The sequence below is a fragment of the Anolis carolinensis genome, chromosome 2, assembly GCF_035594765.1.
Source record: "Anolis carolinensis isolate JA03-04 chromosome 2, rAnoCar3.1.pri, whole genome shotgun sequence".
NCBI lineage: Eukaryota > Metazoa > Chordata > Lepidosauria > Squamata > Dactyloidae > Anolis > Anolis carolinensis.
In genome coordinates this window covers 30297466-30313644 of record NC_085842.1, presented here as the reverse complement: position 1 = coordinate 30313644, position 16179 = coordinate 30297466, and the positions used below count along the sequence as shown (strand labels likewise).

Here is a 16179-nt window from a genome sequence, read left to right as displayed (position 1 = left end):
AGGTGAACTATAACTTCTGGATGTCAAGGTCAATCACCTGCAAACCCCACCAGTATGCAAATTTGGCCATGTTGGATCTGTGTGCCAAGTTAGTTTCAGGTAAATTGTTGGTGGGGTTCAGAGCGCTCTTAGATTGCAAGTGAACTATACATCCCAGTCCCTACAACTCCTATAAATCATGGTGAATTCTCCCCAAATCTCTCCAGTCTGTTCAGTTGCTGATCAATTCCTCTATTTGCTGCTTGCCATAGGAAAGGGTAGGAAAGGGTTAAGGGTGAGGAAGTGGGTGGGGTCATGCAAATGAAGAGAGAAATGAACCCTGGGATGTGCTCACTGTAACCTGCAATGTCCTGGGAGGGAGTGACTTGGTGGCTCCTCAGCACTGGGAACTATAGTCTGTGGAGGCCGGAGGCTGTCTGTGTGAGTGGACACCCATGCCACATACACACATACAGATTTTCACTTTTATTATGTGTATAGATAGATATAGATATAAATAGATGATAGATTATGTGAAGCTAGTGGGGCCACACTCTCTAAAACCAAATTCCTGTGGCACAGGCCTTGCCACCACTTTTGCTTAAAACAAGGATATTGACAAACTGGAAAGAAGAAGAGTGCCTAAAATGATTAAATATCTGGAAAACAATCCTTTTAAGAAGCAGCACATCAGTTACATTCAGCTTGTAAAAGAGAAGATTCAGAGGGGACATGATAGTCATGTTTTAATATGTGAAATGATGCCATATTGAGGAGGGGCAAGCTTGTTTTCTGCTGCATTAGATACTAGGACATGAAGCAAGGGATTTCAACTGCAGATAAAAGAGATTCCCTTTAAACATTAGGAAGAACTGCCTGACAGTAAGATCTGCTCAACGGGTGAATAGGTTGCTTGATGTGATGCAGTCTCCTTCTCTGGATGTTTTTAGCTCCTTCTACACTGCCACATACTCAGATTATCAATGCAGATAATCTACATTATCTGCTTTGAACTAGATTATACATGCCTACACTGCCATATAATCCAGCTCAAAGCAGATAATCTGGATTTTGTATGGCAGTGTATTTATTTATTTAAAACATTTCTATTCTGCCCTTCTCACCCCGAAGGGGACTCAGAGAGGAGAACAATATCTATACGGCAAACATTCAGTGCCAGGACATAAAATACACTATAAATATACATAAACACTAAAACAATTATCTCCACTTTAAAATTCAGTTATTTAAAAATCATCTCAGATCAGGCATGCCAAATCTGGTATAATAATAATCTGGTATAATAATAATCTGGTATAATAATAATCAGTGTAGAAGGGGCCTTAAACAGAAACCAGATGGCCATCTGTCAAGGGTGCTCTGATTGTGTGTTTCTGCATGGCAGATGGGGTTGAACTGGATGGATGGCCCTTGGGGTCTCTTCCTGGTCTATGATTCTATGTCCAAGAGATGGGGAATGAACAAGATATCAAAGCAAAATTGCTCCTCTGGGATATTACATGTGGTTTAACTTCACTTGACACTTCATGCATGCCTTCCTTTAGAGCTGTGGTTCTCAATCTGTGGGTCCCCAGATATTTTGGCCTTCAACTCCCAGAAATCCTAAAAGCTGGTAAACTGGTTGTGATTTCTGAGAGTTGTAGGCCAAAACCCCTGGGGACCCACAGGTTGAGAACCACTGCTTTAGAGCCAAGGTTGATGTGTGAGGGGTTGTGTCTGTATGTGTGTGTTTGTTACTGGTTGCACAGTGCCAAATTCAGTGCTGGGAGCTGCAAAACCAGTCAAAGTTAGGACAGGTGTCATTTACCCCATCTTCAAAGGTCATGTCTTTCTCCCAATGAACCTCGGTTCTGTAAGAGACCAATTAGGTTGCAACAAAAAAATTAACTCACTAATACAAAATTAAATTCTCAATATTCCTCTTGAGAGGCAAAGAATGTTAAATCAATTTAAATCTAGCTTAGTGTAGCATAGTATAATATAGGGCAGAAACCTTTAAACGGTCGGGCTCCAACAAAGAAAAGAGCTAAAGAATGCTTTGAATCAATAATAATTACCGTATATACTCGAGTATAAGCCGACCCGAATATAAGCAAAGGCACCTAATTTTACCACATAAAATCTGGGAAAACATTGACTCAAGTGTAAGCCAAGAGTGGTAAATTTCAGAAATAAAAATAGATGGGCCCGGGTTGTGGCGCAGGCTGGAGAGCAAGCCAGCTGAAACCATCTGCAATGAATTACTCTGACCAGGAGGTCATGAGTTCGAGGCCCGCTCTGAGTCTATGTTTGTCTTGTCTTTCTTCTATGTTAAAAGGTATTGAATGTTTGCCTATATGTGTAATGTGATCCGCCCTGAGTCCCCTTTGGGGTGAGAAGGGCGGAATATAAATGCTGTAAATAAATAAATAAATACCAATAAAATTACATTAATTGAGGCATCAGTAGGTTAAATGTTTTTGAATATTTACATAAAGCTCAAATTTAAGATAAGACTGTCCAATTCTGAGTAAATCATTATTCTCATCTTCTTCAATGTAAATGTGCTTATGTATCCTTTTAATAATAATAGAGTAAAATAATACATGTAATAATAATAATAAACACAAGAAAATTATACATGTAATAATAAATAGAGTAAAATAATACATGTAATAATAATAAGATCAGAGTGAAATAATAAATGTATTAATAATAAAAATAAGAGTAAAATAAATGTAATAGTAGCAACAATAATAGAGAAAAATAATAAATGTAATAATACTAATAATAATAGAGAAAAATAATAAATGTATCATATGATTCTATGATTCTATATTCTCGAGTATAAGCTGACCCAAATATAAGCCAACCAGGACCCTCGCCCGAGTATAAGCTGAGGGGGGCTTTTTCTCTTTAAAAAAGGGCTGAAAAACTAGGCTTATACTCGAGTATATACAGTAATTTAAGATGGAAAAAGAGCCTTCCATATCTGGCTAATTTCTTCGGACGCCCCTGCTTTTTCTTAAGTGCCGATCTCCCCAGGAGGGAAATACTGTGCAAGATCTGTAAGAGCCAGCTAATAGAGATGGGAGGCGAAGGGATGCAATTAACAAGCCAAGGGTCAGGGAGAAAGATGTGTGAGTCTTCTGGGTGACATTTCTTCTGTAGCTGGCTGGAGCAAACAGCGCTGGCACTCAGCAACAAAGACATAGCCAGGATGCCTCTCACGTAGCTGGCGAGGAGGCTAAATAACTCCCTTATGATGCACAAAAGAGATGGACTGCTACACTTGCTCAGGGCACATCCGGTGACCCCAGAGCAGGATGTCAGATTGAGGGTATGAAAAAGGCTTTTGTGGATGAGGACTTGGGCCCTCTGTGTAACGGCATATGTCTTCCAGCGTGGGGCTAGCTAGATGCTCTCCATCCGCACTGATTACAAAAGCCCTGTCTCATGCAGCGAACACTGGGCACCATTGAAAGTGGCACACTGATCTTATGCAGACTGCTTAACGTTTAACACTGCAGGGTACAACCTGGTCTCGTAGAATCATAGAGTCGGAAGAGATAACAAGAGCCATCCAGCTTAACCCCCTACCATGTAAGAAAATGCAATCAAAACATTCCTGACAGATGGCCATCCGATCTCTGCTTAAAAACCTCCAGAGAAAGAGACTTCACCACATGAAGTTCTTACCATCATGAAGTTCTTCCTAAAAATGAGGTGAAATGTCTTTTCCTGCAACTTGAATCAATTGCTCTGTGTCCTATGGCCTTTCCACACAGGCCTTATATCCCAGGATTTAGGGCCTGGATATATCCCAATAGCAAAGTGTGTTAAAGCACTGAGCTGCTGAACTTGCAGACCGAAAGGTCCCAGGTTCAAATCCCGGTTGGCAGAAGCTCCAGCTTCTGCCAGCCTAGCAGTTCAAAAACATACCAATGTGAGTAGATCAATAGGTACCGCTTCAGCGGGAAGGTAACGGCGCTCCATGCAGTCATGCTGGCCACATGACCTTGGAGGTGTCTACAGACTCTTCAGCTTAGAAATGGAGATGAACACCAACCCCCAGAGTCAGACATGACTGGACTTAACGTCAGGGGAAAACCTTTACCTTTACCTATATCCCAGGATCAGAATTCCAGGTTTTCTGTTAATTCCAGATTATCTAGCTATGCGGACTCATATAATTCTATTTAAAGAAGAAAACTGGGATCAGATCCTGGGATATAGGGCCTGTCTGGAAGGGGCCCTAGTCTCTAGAGCAGCAGAAAACAAGCTTTCCCTCTCCTCAATGTGACATCCCTTCAAATATTTCAATATGATATCTTGTCCCTTATCAGCCTTCTCTTCTCCAAGCTAAATATACCCAGCTCCCTCTGCCGCTCCTCATAGGATGTAACTTCCTGATCTTTGACAATTTTGGTTGGCTTTCTCTGACCATGTTCCAGTTTGTTAATATCTTTCTTTAACTGTGATACCCAGAACTGGACAAAGTATTCCAGGTGACCAACGCAGAAGAGAATGGGACTATGACTTCCCTTGATCTAGATCAGTGGTTCTCAACCTGTGGGTCCCCAGATGTTTTGGCCTTCAACACCCAGATTTGGCCTTCAACTCCCAGTAAAGTGGCTGGGATTTCTGGGAGTTGTACGCTAAAACACCTGGGGACCCACAGGTTGAGAACCACTGATCTAGATGCTATAATTCTCAGTGTTACTGCTCAACACGAAGTCTATGCATAATCCAGATGCTTTACTCCATGGGTAGGAAGAATCCAGTTCTTTAGATGTTGATGAATTGCAACATCCAGCATTCTTCATTGGCTATGCTGACTAATGTTGTAGTACCAAAGGATAACAGCCAGACAAGGAATGGAAAAGTCAGGAGAATGTTGGTGCCACCATCCAACTCTCAAGTTTGATTATGGCCAACTTGTGATGATGTTTGTTCCATCAAGGAATTAGCCCCCTCTCCAAAGGCATCACATCTCACACATAATCCACAGGTTAGAATCCAACACATCATCAGGGTCCTTTTCCTTTACACAATTATAGCGCTATGGCTCCACTTTAACTCCCAAGGTGGAATCCTGGAGTTTGTGGTTTGTGGGGGATTCTAGGTACCCTCCCTGAAATAAAAATCCTAAAATGCTATATGATGAAACCATGGCAATTAAAGTGGAACATGAAAGGGCCCCTGATCTGCAGCACTGGCAATTACAAGGGTTCTAAATGTCTAGTACAAGAGACACAAAATCTTTGCACTGAGCTCATTCCTACTGAAAGGGACTGGATTTCTCAAATACCATAAGAATAAATGTGCTGGATCAGAACAAAATCCTTCCTAATCCAGGATTTTCTTACCCTAGTAACTGACCCGATGCTTCTAGGAAATCCATAAGAAGAATATGAGCACCTTACTGATTATCTTTACCCACTACTCGTATTGACACACACATGTCCTCTGATACTATGGAAAACCTATAGTCATTGTGACTAGTAGCTATTGGCAGCTCCATGCTTCATCAGTTTGTCTAAGTCCTTTAAAAACTATTTGCCTTGATTGCTATTACTATGTATTGTGATTTCATGTATCTGCAGGGCTGTAGCTTTAGGGGAGACCCAAACAAGTGTGTTTTCTAGTCAAATAACTATTCTGCCACCCCTGAATCATTTTTTCTTTTAATCCCCAAAATTAATCCCAAATTTCTATGGTGAAAATAATTCACACCTAGAAGTTAACATGGGAATGCTATGTTAGCATTCCCATGTTAACGTATGAAACATCTACACTGGTGGCCTTGGGCAATTCTCACTCTCCCAGTCTCAGAGGAAGACCAAGACAAGCTCCCTCTGAACCAGAAAATTCCCATCATATGTTTGCTTTAGGGTTTCCATAAATCAGCTTGAAGGCTACTTTCTTGCATTGGAACATTGAATAAATCATAGACACATGGCTATTTTGCTGAATCTAGATAAGAAATTTCAATCCAGCTCCCTTATTTCCTTTCCTGGCTTTATTGACGTGTTTTCGTCCATATCCCATGGCAACTAAGCCAGGATATCTCAGGCAGACAACTTAATAACGTATCAGCCTAAATCATAAACTTCCAGAGGGATTTCCACTACTTGCATGCTCTGCCTAGAAGATATGTCATGCATTCTTCTCTGGTTTTGACATGTCTTGTCTTGCTCTGTTTACAGTAAGCAAACACACTGCTGACACTGCTATGGTCATTTAGTTGGCTCCTCGTTGTCTTAACCATCTTTGCAACTCTTCTCTTTTCTCTACAGAATCATATTCAAGTGCCTCCCTTTTCCCCACTGTTCATATAGACCCTTTCTGCCAAAGTGTTTGCATTAACTAAACTTACTGGTACATATTTTCTCTTACCCCGTACTCCCATTTCCTCGGAAAAGACAGTTACTGACCTACTTCTTACCCAACTCTCTCAGGAGACCTAACCAGGAGGCCACATGGATGTTTTGAAGACAAAATTAGAAGTGTATGAAATATGCAAATCCAGTTTAGAGTCTCAACTAGACTAGATCAATGGAAATTTGATAAATTAACACACGTTTTACTAATTCAATAGTTCTGCTGATTTAATGTTAGTTGGCTCTCACAATTAAACCTTGGCCAGGGAATGAATGTGGTCATAGAATCATAGAGTTAGAAGAGACCTCATGGGCCATCCAGTCCAACCCCCTGCCAAGAAGCAAGCCCTATGAGGAGCGGCTTAAAGAGCTGGGCATGTTTAGCCTGCAGAAGAGAAGGCTGAGAGGAGACATGATAGCCATGTACAAATACGTGAAGGGAAGCCATAGGGAGGAGGGAGCAAGCTTGTTTTCTGCTGCCCTGCAGACTAGGACACGGAACAATGGCTTCAAACTACAGGAAAGGAGATTCCAGCTGAACATCAGGAAGAACTTCCTCACTGTGAGAGCTGTTCGACAGTGGAACTCTCTCTCCGGGGCCGTGGTGGAGGCTCCTTCTTTGGAGGCTTTTAAGCAGAGGCTGGATGGCCATCTGTCGGGGGTGCTTTGAATGCGATTTCCTGCTTCTTAGCAGGGGGTTGGACTGGATGGCCCATGTGGTCTCTTCCAACTCTACTATTCTATGATTCTATGATTCTAAGCAGGAAATCGCATTCAAAGCACCCCCGACAGATGGCCATCCAGCCTCTGCTTAAAAGCCTCCAAAGAAGGAGCCTCTACCACACTCCGAAGCAGAGAGTTCCACTGCTGAACAGCTTTCACAGTGAGGTAGTTCTCCAAATGTGAACTACAACTCCCAGCATTATATTCAATAGGGTTGCTGGGAATTACAGTCCAATCACATCTGAAAGATCATGCACTTTCCACTCCAGATTTCAGTTATGTTTTCCATTACATACTGGAGAAGTATCATAGCACAGAATTCTAAATTGGAAGGTGCCACAAGGGTCATCTAGTTCAATCCCTGCCATATAGGGATCTAATTTATTTATTTATTTATAGCATTTATATTCCACCCTTCTCACCCCGAAGGGGACTCAGGGCGGATCACATTACACATATAGGCAAACATTCAATGTCTTTTAACATAGAACAAAGACAAGACAAACATAGGCTCCGAGCGAGCCTCGAACTCATGACCTCCTGGTCAGAGTGATTCATTGCAGCTGGTTTCAGCTGGCTTGCTCTCCAGCCTGTGCCACAGCCCGAGCCCGTCCAAAGGGCTCTGTCCAAAGGCCTCCAAAGATAGGAGTGCATCCTATCCCCAAAGCAGTCTATTCCACTGTTTTACAGCTCTTATGTTAAATTCTTCCTGATGTTTAGGTGGAATCTTTTTTCTTGTAATTTGAGGTCACTGTATGTATTCTAGTCTCCAGAGCAGCAGAAAACAGGCTTGCCTCACCTTCTACATATGATGTGGAAGGGAAGAGGTGGCACAAGGGGGTGCTTAATCTTTGCCCGCAATAGCCCTGGAAAATACTATATATAATCAAGTATAAGCCTAGTTTTTCAGCCCTTTTTTAGGGCTGAAAAAGCTCCACTTGGCTTATACTCGAGTGAGGGTCCTGGCTGGCTTCTATTCAGGTCAGCTTATACTTGAGTATATAGGTATTCAGAGTTGGACAGTCTTATCTTATTAAAGTCTTATTATCTTAAATTACAGTTTTATATAAATATTCAAAAACATTTAACCTACTGATGCCTCAAATAATGCAATTTTATTAATATCTATTTTTATTTCTGAAATTTCCCACTCTCGTCTTATACTCGAGTCAATAAGTTTTCCCAGTTTTTGTGGTAAAATTAGGTGCCTCGGCTTATATTCGGGCCAGCTTATACTCGAGTATATACGGTATGTATCTAAGATCCCAATGCTAAGGGTCGAGAAGAGCTGAAGCATAGGTACAAATTGAAAGGGAGAAGCCATGGATAAGAAAGAGAATAAACACTCCTATCTGCCACATCTCTCTTCAAGTCACACCCTTTCCCAAGGAGTCCCCAGTATTGCAATGGGTTAAACCCTTGTGCTGGCAAGACTGCTGACCGACAGGTTGGAGGTTTGAATCCAGGGAGAGTGGGTGAGCTCCCTCTGTCAGCTCCAGCCTCCCATGCAGGGACATGAGAGAAGCCTCCCACAGGATGATAAAACATCAAACATCCAGGCGTCCCCTGGGCTACGTCCTTGCAGATGGCCAATTCACTCACACCAGAAGTGACTTGCAGTTTCTCAAGTCACCCTGACACGAAAAATAAAATAAAACCCCTTCCCAACATTTGTAAAATGCTTAGTCCTTGAGATTGCGGTCTTCTCCAGGTTTCTAATTTGGACATAACATGAAATTTCGTTCTTGGGTGCTACATTAAAACCATAAGCAAGGAGACAACACAAACCTGATATTTCAATTCAGCAACATTCTCGTGGAAATTACAACACACCTTCATTCTCTTAAATGATCTATCTATCTTGTTCTCATATCTCAATCTATCTGTCTTCTGTATCTATGGTATAAAACTGGAGAGAGCAGAGAGCACGTTCAAGAAAGGCGTTTATGGGCACGAGATGTCTCACTGACGTCTCATTCCTTCACAGGGGCAGCTTTTGTCCCTTCGGCAGAGCGGCGGCTTTCAAGTGATTGCAGCCAACTCCTGATGAAATTACAGATGAGCAAGCAATTGTATGTTAACTACAAGCACGATAGTGATCCCCCCACTTTGAACTCGGGGAAGATTTGCATTTTGGACGTGTGCTTGTAAATCCCAGCCAAAACAACGGGGGATCTGGCCTGCGGCTGGGGCTCCTGGAGTCTGTCTATAAATACCAAGGATGGTGAAGGGCCATTTTTTGCAAGTCAGGCTTAGAAACCCATCACATACAACCCAAGCAAATGGCAAAGGAGTGTAAAAAAAACCCCTTCACTGCAATACGGTAGATATATCCCATTTCCATGGTGCATTCTACTACATGTGAGCAATATTTGAGTGCTCCACCAATAAAGCAAAGGAAGCTCAGAGCGGATGCCAGCTGTAGTATTCTGTGTGAAAACGCTGCAAGGTATTATGGAAGCTGTGTGTTTCAATGGGAGAAATCAACCATAGCCAGCTTTCTTTAAAAATGGCCTTGGGGGATGGGTGCGGGAGCTAATGTAGTTCTCAGGATGTAGGAGAGTTCTTCTACCGTTGAGAGATGAAGGTGAGGAGGAAATGAAAAGGAGAAATTAAGAAAAGAAAGAAGCATGAGAGAAAACAACCCAGGATGCTTTCAGACAGCTATTGAATCTAGCCATCATGCTGCTTCCTTTGTAGAACTTCACAAGAGATCCAGATATTGTGTTGTCGAAGGCTTTCATGGCCGGAATCACTGGGTTGCCGTGAGTTTTCCAAGTTGTAAGGCCATGTTCCAGAAGCATTCTCTCCTGACATTTCACCCACATCTTTGGCAGGCATCTCAGTGGTTGTGGGGTTTGTTGGAAATTAAGCAAGTGAGGTTTATATATCTGTGAAAGGTCCAGGGTAGGAGAAATAACTCTTCTCTGTCAGAGGCAAGTGTGGATATTGTAATTAATCACCTTGATTAGCATTGAAAGTTTCAATGCAGTTTGCAAATGATGATGATGATGATGATGATGATTATTATTATTATTAAACTTTATTTGTACCCCGCTAGCATCTCCCGAAGGACTCGGTGCGGCTTACAAAGGCCAAGGCCTCAACACACAATATAACAATACAAAACAAAGGCAAATTAAAAGAATTAAAACAGTATAAACCACAAGCAATAACAATACGCTAAAACACAATAGAACTGGGCCGGGCCAGAGTAATGGGTACAAGATTAAAAGTGCTGATGTGACAGGTGATATATAAGGCTTATAGGGCAAGTGCAGAGTGCGATATGCGATCTTAATTCTAATAAAGTGCTTATGGGACTTGGTATTGGAGATTTCCTATTAATCTGGGAAGGCACATTGGAACAGCCAGGTCTTCAAATTCTTTCTGAAGACTGCCAATGTAGGGGCCTGTCTGAGATCCTTGGGGAGGGCGACAATGATGACAATGCAGCCTTGCAGTTTCAAAGCCTGGATGCTTCCTGCCTGGGGGGGGGGATCCTTTGTTGGGAGGTGTTAGCTGGCCCTGAACAAAATGTGGCTACCCGTATTAAAAAAAGCTCTAAAATCAGGACAGTAAATAAAGAACAACACTCTGAAAACAGGGGAATTCCAGACATGAAACAATCAGGGCCAGCTAACACCCCAACAAAGGATTCCCATAGGCAGGAATCAGCCAGGCTTTGAAGCTGCAAGGCTTTTCAATGCTAATTAAAGTGATTAATTGCAACTTTCACACTTGTCTCCAATAGACAAGAGTTCTTTCTCCCACCTTGGACCTTCCACTGATATATAAACCTCACTTGCTTGGTTTCCAACAAACCTCACAACCTCTGAGGATGCCTACCATAGATGTGGGTGAAACGTCAGGAGAGAATGCTTCTGGAACATGGCCATACATTTCAGAAAACTCACAGCAACCCAGATCCAGATACTGGCTGAAATCCCGTTAATTTCAATGAGAGAATAACCATCAATTAAAGGAATTTATCTATATGCCTACTCACTATTGGCACTAACCAATAGGGTTCAGACCAGTTGCAGAGAGATTTTTGGGTGGGAGCACCAGGCTCCAGCTGCTCAGAAGTACCAGTAGTCTGGACAGCTGATTTCACATCCTAGAAGCTGTTAACTATTATGCCTTACATGGTAATCAGTAAAATTGCTGTGTACCCAGTGCATCTTTTAATAGACGAAAAAAACCACCCCTTCACTCCATTATCCCTGACTTATAAGGAATGCTGAACACTGAGAGGAGCTAGCCAAAGGACACTGAAGAATGATCTTCTGGCTGAAGTCTTGGATTCTGATCCTGAGAGGCTTGAGACCTTCAAGAAACTTTCAAGCTGGCCATGAACAAACTTGCACATCTGTCACCTCCTTTGCTTATCTGTAAAATGGGAACGGCAACATCTTCCTTACAAAGACAAAGTACATTTTGTACTTTTGTTTCAAAAAAAGCAAGCAAGCAAGCAAGGGAAAGTTTCAATCATAAAGGAGATCTGGGTTCTAGATGCTGCCATTAAATCCCACAACTTTAAACAAGATGATCTTTGCATGAAATCATCTTGAACTCAAATCCTTGATGTGAAAGTTTCCAATTGTTTTGGAATGTTGGATGAAAAGGGAAGAAAATAGAAGTTGGTAAATCAGTCTGAGGATGGGTAAGTTGTTGAAAAAACAAATGCAAAAATGAAGGGAAAGTTTAGGTCAAAACAAGGAAATAAAGAAAGACAAACTTCAGGGCAGGGGTGGATGGAAGAGTTGCAAAATTGAGTTTCATGAAGCAATTGGCAGAGAGTTTCCCCTACCTTTTTCCGGTGTGGGTCGTTCTTCGCAAGGCAAGATCTCTGCAGTGAGAGGTAGCCTCCGATCACCTGGATCTCCTCGGCTGTGGGGTATCGCTTCTTTACAGGGGCTGTGATGGGGGGACCGTCACTCTCAATGCCATTCTCGACTGCTGTGGTGACAGGTGCCACTGGGGCTTTGCGGGGATTGATCGTGATGGTGTTTCCACTGCGACGCTGCACGGCTGGGTGGGGGGACGAGGCCCGGGCCAAGCCCCCCACTCTGACGTCCTCCTTCATGCCGCTGCTTCCTCCCACCACGCGTCTCATGGCCTCGGCCTCCGGTGGCTCCTCAGAGTCCAGGAGAAGTTGTTCAGAACTGGGCGAGGAGCAGGAAGTGGGGGTTGGGGGCTTGACAGAAGGAGGAGGAGGAGGAAGTGGGGAAGGGGTGGTTTCCTGCTTGGCTTCTGAGGGTGGAGGAGGGGAGGCCGAGCCCCGTCTCGGCACCACCATAAAGGAGTTCCGGGAGTGGAGGCGCAGATTGGCCAGGGCTTTGCCCTGGACATCGTCTTCTGCAACTGAGGTCGGAGGTGGCACAGGATGGATCTCAAAAGAAGCTTCCGAATCGCTGCTCTCAAGTTTGGATCCTCTCTCTGGAGAGGCTGCCTCCCTTCCCCAAGCTTTGCCAGTTGGTGAGCGTCTCGGAGGGCTGTCTGGCCAGGCCTCCCCACTGCCAGATTTGGCTTCAAACTGGCTGCGATAAGACGCCACAGTGCAGGGCACCGGAGGGGTTAGTCCCGGCAGGTCACGGGGAGGGCTGGGTATGCTGTCGTGGTATTGCCAAGTTGGACTGCTGTCTGCCCGTGAGTGTCCTGCCTTCCTCGCCACGTAGTTGCTGTCTGTCAGGTTCTCGGTACTAAGGGATCTCACCGGACGTGGTGACACTGTCCCGCCACTCTCCTCCTGGCTGAATCGGCTCAGCAATTTGCTCACCCGTCCTCTGCGTTGTTCTGGTAGCGATGCTCGGTACTCAGCCCTGCCGACAGAGTTGAGGTCCTCCACACTGCGGCTCAAAGCAGACTTTACGATGAAGACCTCCCCGGCACGGATCTCCGTCACGCTACCCCCCGCGCCGTGCCAAGAGCTCGTTCAGGGATTCGACGCTGCCTGATTTGGATTCCCCTGTGTGTCGATCGCTGGCGAGTTGTGCTGGTGGTGCCCCTGGCACAGACTCAATAATGATGACATTGTCAGCACGCAGGGTGCGGACGCCAGGGATCTGCCCATAAAGATCCACAATTTGCTTGGCCTTGACGTTGGCAAGGTCGCTCTCTGATGGGGCAGACTCCTTGTAGCGGCGCTTCTCCAGTTGGATGAAAGGGTTCTGGTGGACCGGCCCAATCTTCTCCTGCAGCACAGAACTCTCTAGTTCTCTGCCTAGACCTGGTGTTGCTGTGGCAGGTGCAGGGGATGCCCCACTCTCAGTCCCACCCAACCCGCCCGTCTCAGAGAAGGAAGTGCTGGAGCCCTGCTTGGCCCGCCGTCTCTCGATGATCTCCCGCTTCCAGGCGGGCATCTTGGCCATGCGGTCTAGCTGTTCCCGCTCCCGGCGGCGGGTTTCCTCTTCCTCTTTCCGCCGGCGCTCCAGCAACTGGAGTTTCCATTCTGGCAGCACGGGAATCGACATCTTTGCTTGACAGCGTGGACTCACAGGAACGAGGCAGAAAACCTGGGAAAGCAAGACAAATATGAACAAGAAGAAAGAAAGAAAAAAATAGAGGGAGGGAGGGAGGGATAGAAGGAGAGAGGGAGGGAGGAAATATAAAAAAAGAAAGAAACTTCAAGAATTAGAGGGGTCCAAAGGAAAAAAAAAAAGAAACAAGTGGAGGAGACTGAAAGGCAACAAGGAAGGGAAAAGGGAGATAATGGGAAGTAAGTAGAAGAGGAGAAAAAGAAAAGGATAGAATGTGCAAAGTGGACAAGGCTGGAGTAAAATGTGCAAAGTGGGAAAGGTTGTAAAGAAGGCCTAAGGGTACGGAGAGGAGAAAAATATGGGAATCTTGGTGCACACAAGATACTGGAGACTAAGGGGTTGACAATTATTTGGAAAATGGGCGTGGAGGGAAGACAGAAAGGGACAAAAGGGGGAAAGGCAAGGTGAAAGGGTGTGGAGGGATGGAGAAGCAGAATGATAAGACACAGGGAAGGAGGGAAGCAGAAGGAAAGAGGGAGAGGGAAGAGCCAGATGGAGAAAGGACAACTGTAAAGACCAGGGAAGTAGCATTACGAGAGCTTCAGGAAGCCAGAAAGAAAGACACAGTGAGATGAAAAGCGCTCTTTTGGCTCTGCCCGTGACTTGTTTTCTCCCCTCACCCAATCCACTCATCCTTTCCAGCTCACGTCACACCTTGTCCCCTCCCAGATCTTGTGGGGGTGGGTGTGACAGTTTCACACGTGGTTCTCCACACAAGGAGCCCAGGCACCCAAAGGAGGGAAGCGATGCACCGACAGCCAGAGAGATGAGTTAGTCTCTTTGCATGGGGTTAAAGAAGAGAAGAGGGAAGAGCCGCCAGCCACTGGCTGTTTTAAAAGCCTGCTCTTTCTTCAATGTCTTGCGGTAGTGCTTCTAAATCTGTATTGCCAGCTCTGCCAGCAAAACAGCTGGAGACAGAACCAGGCATGAAAGGGAAACCAAATGCAAATATGGCTAAAATAGCATTTCACACGTTGATATCAAGAGGCAAAGGGGAACACTGATTCAAAGGATCCAGGTTATTTAATCTAGATTGAAACATGCAGTGCTTGTATTGCTGTGAGTTTTCCGGGCTGTATGGCCATGTTGCAGAAGCATTCTCTCCTGACGTTTCGCCCACATCTATGGCAGGCATCCTCAGAGGTTGTGAGGTCTGATGAAAATTAGGCAAGAGGGGTTTATATATCTGTGTAAAGTCCAGGGTGGGAGAAAGAACTTTTGTCTGTTTGAGGCAAGTGTTAATGTAGCAATTGGCCACCTTCGTTAGCACTGAATGGCCTTCCAGCTTCAAGGACTGGCTGCTTACTGCCTGTGGGAATCCTTTGTTAGGAGGTGCTAGCTGACCACAGATATATAAACCCCTCTTGCCTCATTTTCAACAGACCTCACAAGCTCTGAAGATGCCTGCCATAGATTCAGGCAAAATGTTAGGAGAGAATACTTCAAGAACATGGCCACACAGCCCGGAAAACCTACAGCAACCCAGTGATTTCAGCTATGAAAGCCTTTGACAACACATGCAGCGCTTGTGTTTTCACATCTAGAAATGGAATCTGATACCAGACAGCAGTAGGAATAAAGTGGATTTCATTACAGTTCCTTACACAGGTGATGACCCATTGAAACCTCAAAAAAGTGAAGACTGGAGGATAGGTGAAATGGGGAAGTAAAAGTGCATTGTTCCCAACATTAAAATTCTGCTCCGCATAATATTTCCCTTTTGTCAATAAATATTTTGTTTTGCAGAGAATTAAAAATTCTTGAAGCCTAGAACTCTCGAATTTGCATTCCTTTGGTGATTTTACCAGCCCCTTGTCTTTGGATGCCTACATTGTATTTCTAAATTTACAGCTCAAATTTTCAGTTGTTGCGATAATAGAAATTTGGGGACAAAAGGACAATTTCAAGGCAGAATTCTTAAGGGGGGCAATACTCTAATGTCCTCCCCCTCCCCATATACACATCATAGCTATATCTTCCAGGGAAGAGAAGTTCCTTTAATCTGAATTTAGAATGACAAGTGGATTTGGCTTTAAGAGGTCACATAGAACCTTATGAGCCCAACCATTTTTTTTTTTCATGTCAGGAGCGATTTGAGAAACTGCAAGTCGCTTCTGGTGTGAGAGAATTGGTTGTCTGCAAGGACGTTGCTCAGGGGATGCCCAGATGTTTTGATGTTTTACCATCCTGTGAAAGCCTTCTCTCATGTTCCCACATGAGGAGCTAGAGCTGACAGACAGGAGCTCACTGTGCTTGCTGGATCCGAACCGCCAACCTTTCAGTCAGCAGTCCTGCCAGCACAAGGGTTTAACCCATTGCGCCACCGGGGACTCTTACCCAGCCACTGAGTAGCATCGATTAATATGTATTTACCAAAAATATAAACACGACAATATTATTTTTAAATTATTTTAAAATGTAGTATTCAGTATTATTACATACCTGAAATAACATTATCATGTCAAACTGCTGTACTTTAAGACTGAAAAGGTAAACAAATCTTGCAAGGAGGGAGGAAGAGCAGGGAACCGTAAGGAGGATATAAATAAGAA

General features: G+C 44.1%; 1 protein-coding gene across 1 annotated transcript in view; it reads right to left on the bottom strand.

Annotated features, from left to right (window-relative positions):
- The window catches only part of ppp1r18 (protein phosphatase 1 regulatory subunit 18), a 74347-nt gene that overhangs the window by 54107 nt on the left and 4061 nt on the right, over positions 1 to 16179 (bottom strand). The window contains 2 exon segments of the mRNA XM_062969581.1: positions 11899 to 13002; positions 13004 to 13603. Of these exon segments, the coding sequence (XP_062825651.1) occupies positions 11899 to 13002; positions 13004 to 13561 (1662 nt within the window). The 5' untranslated portion in view covers positions 13562 to 13603.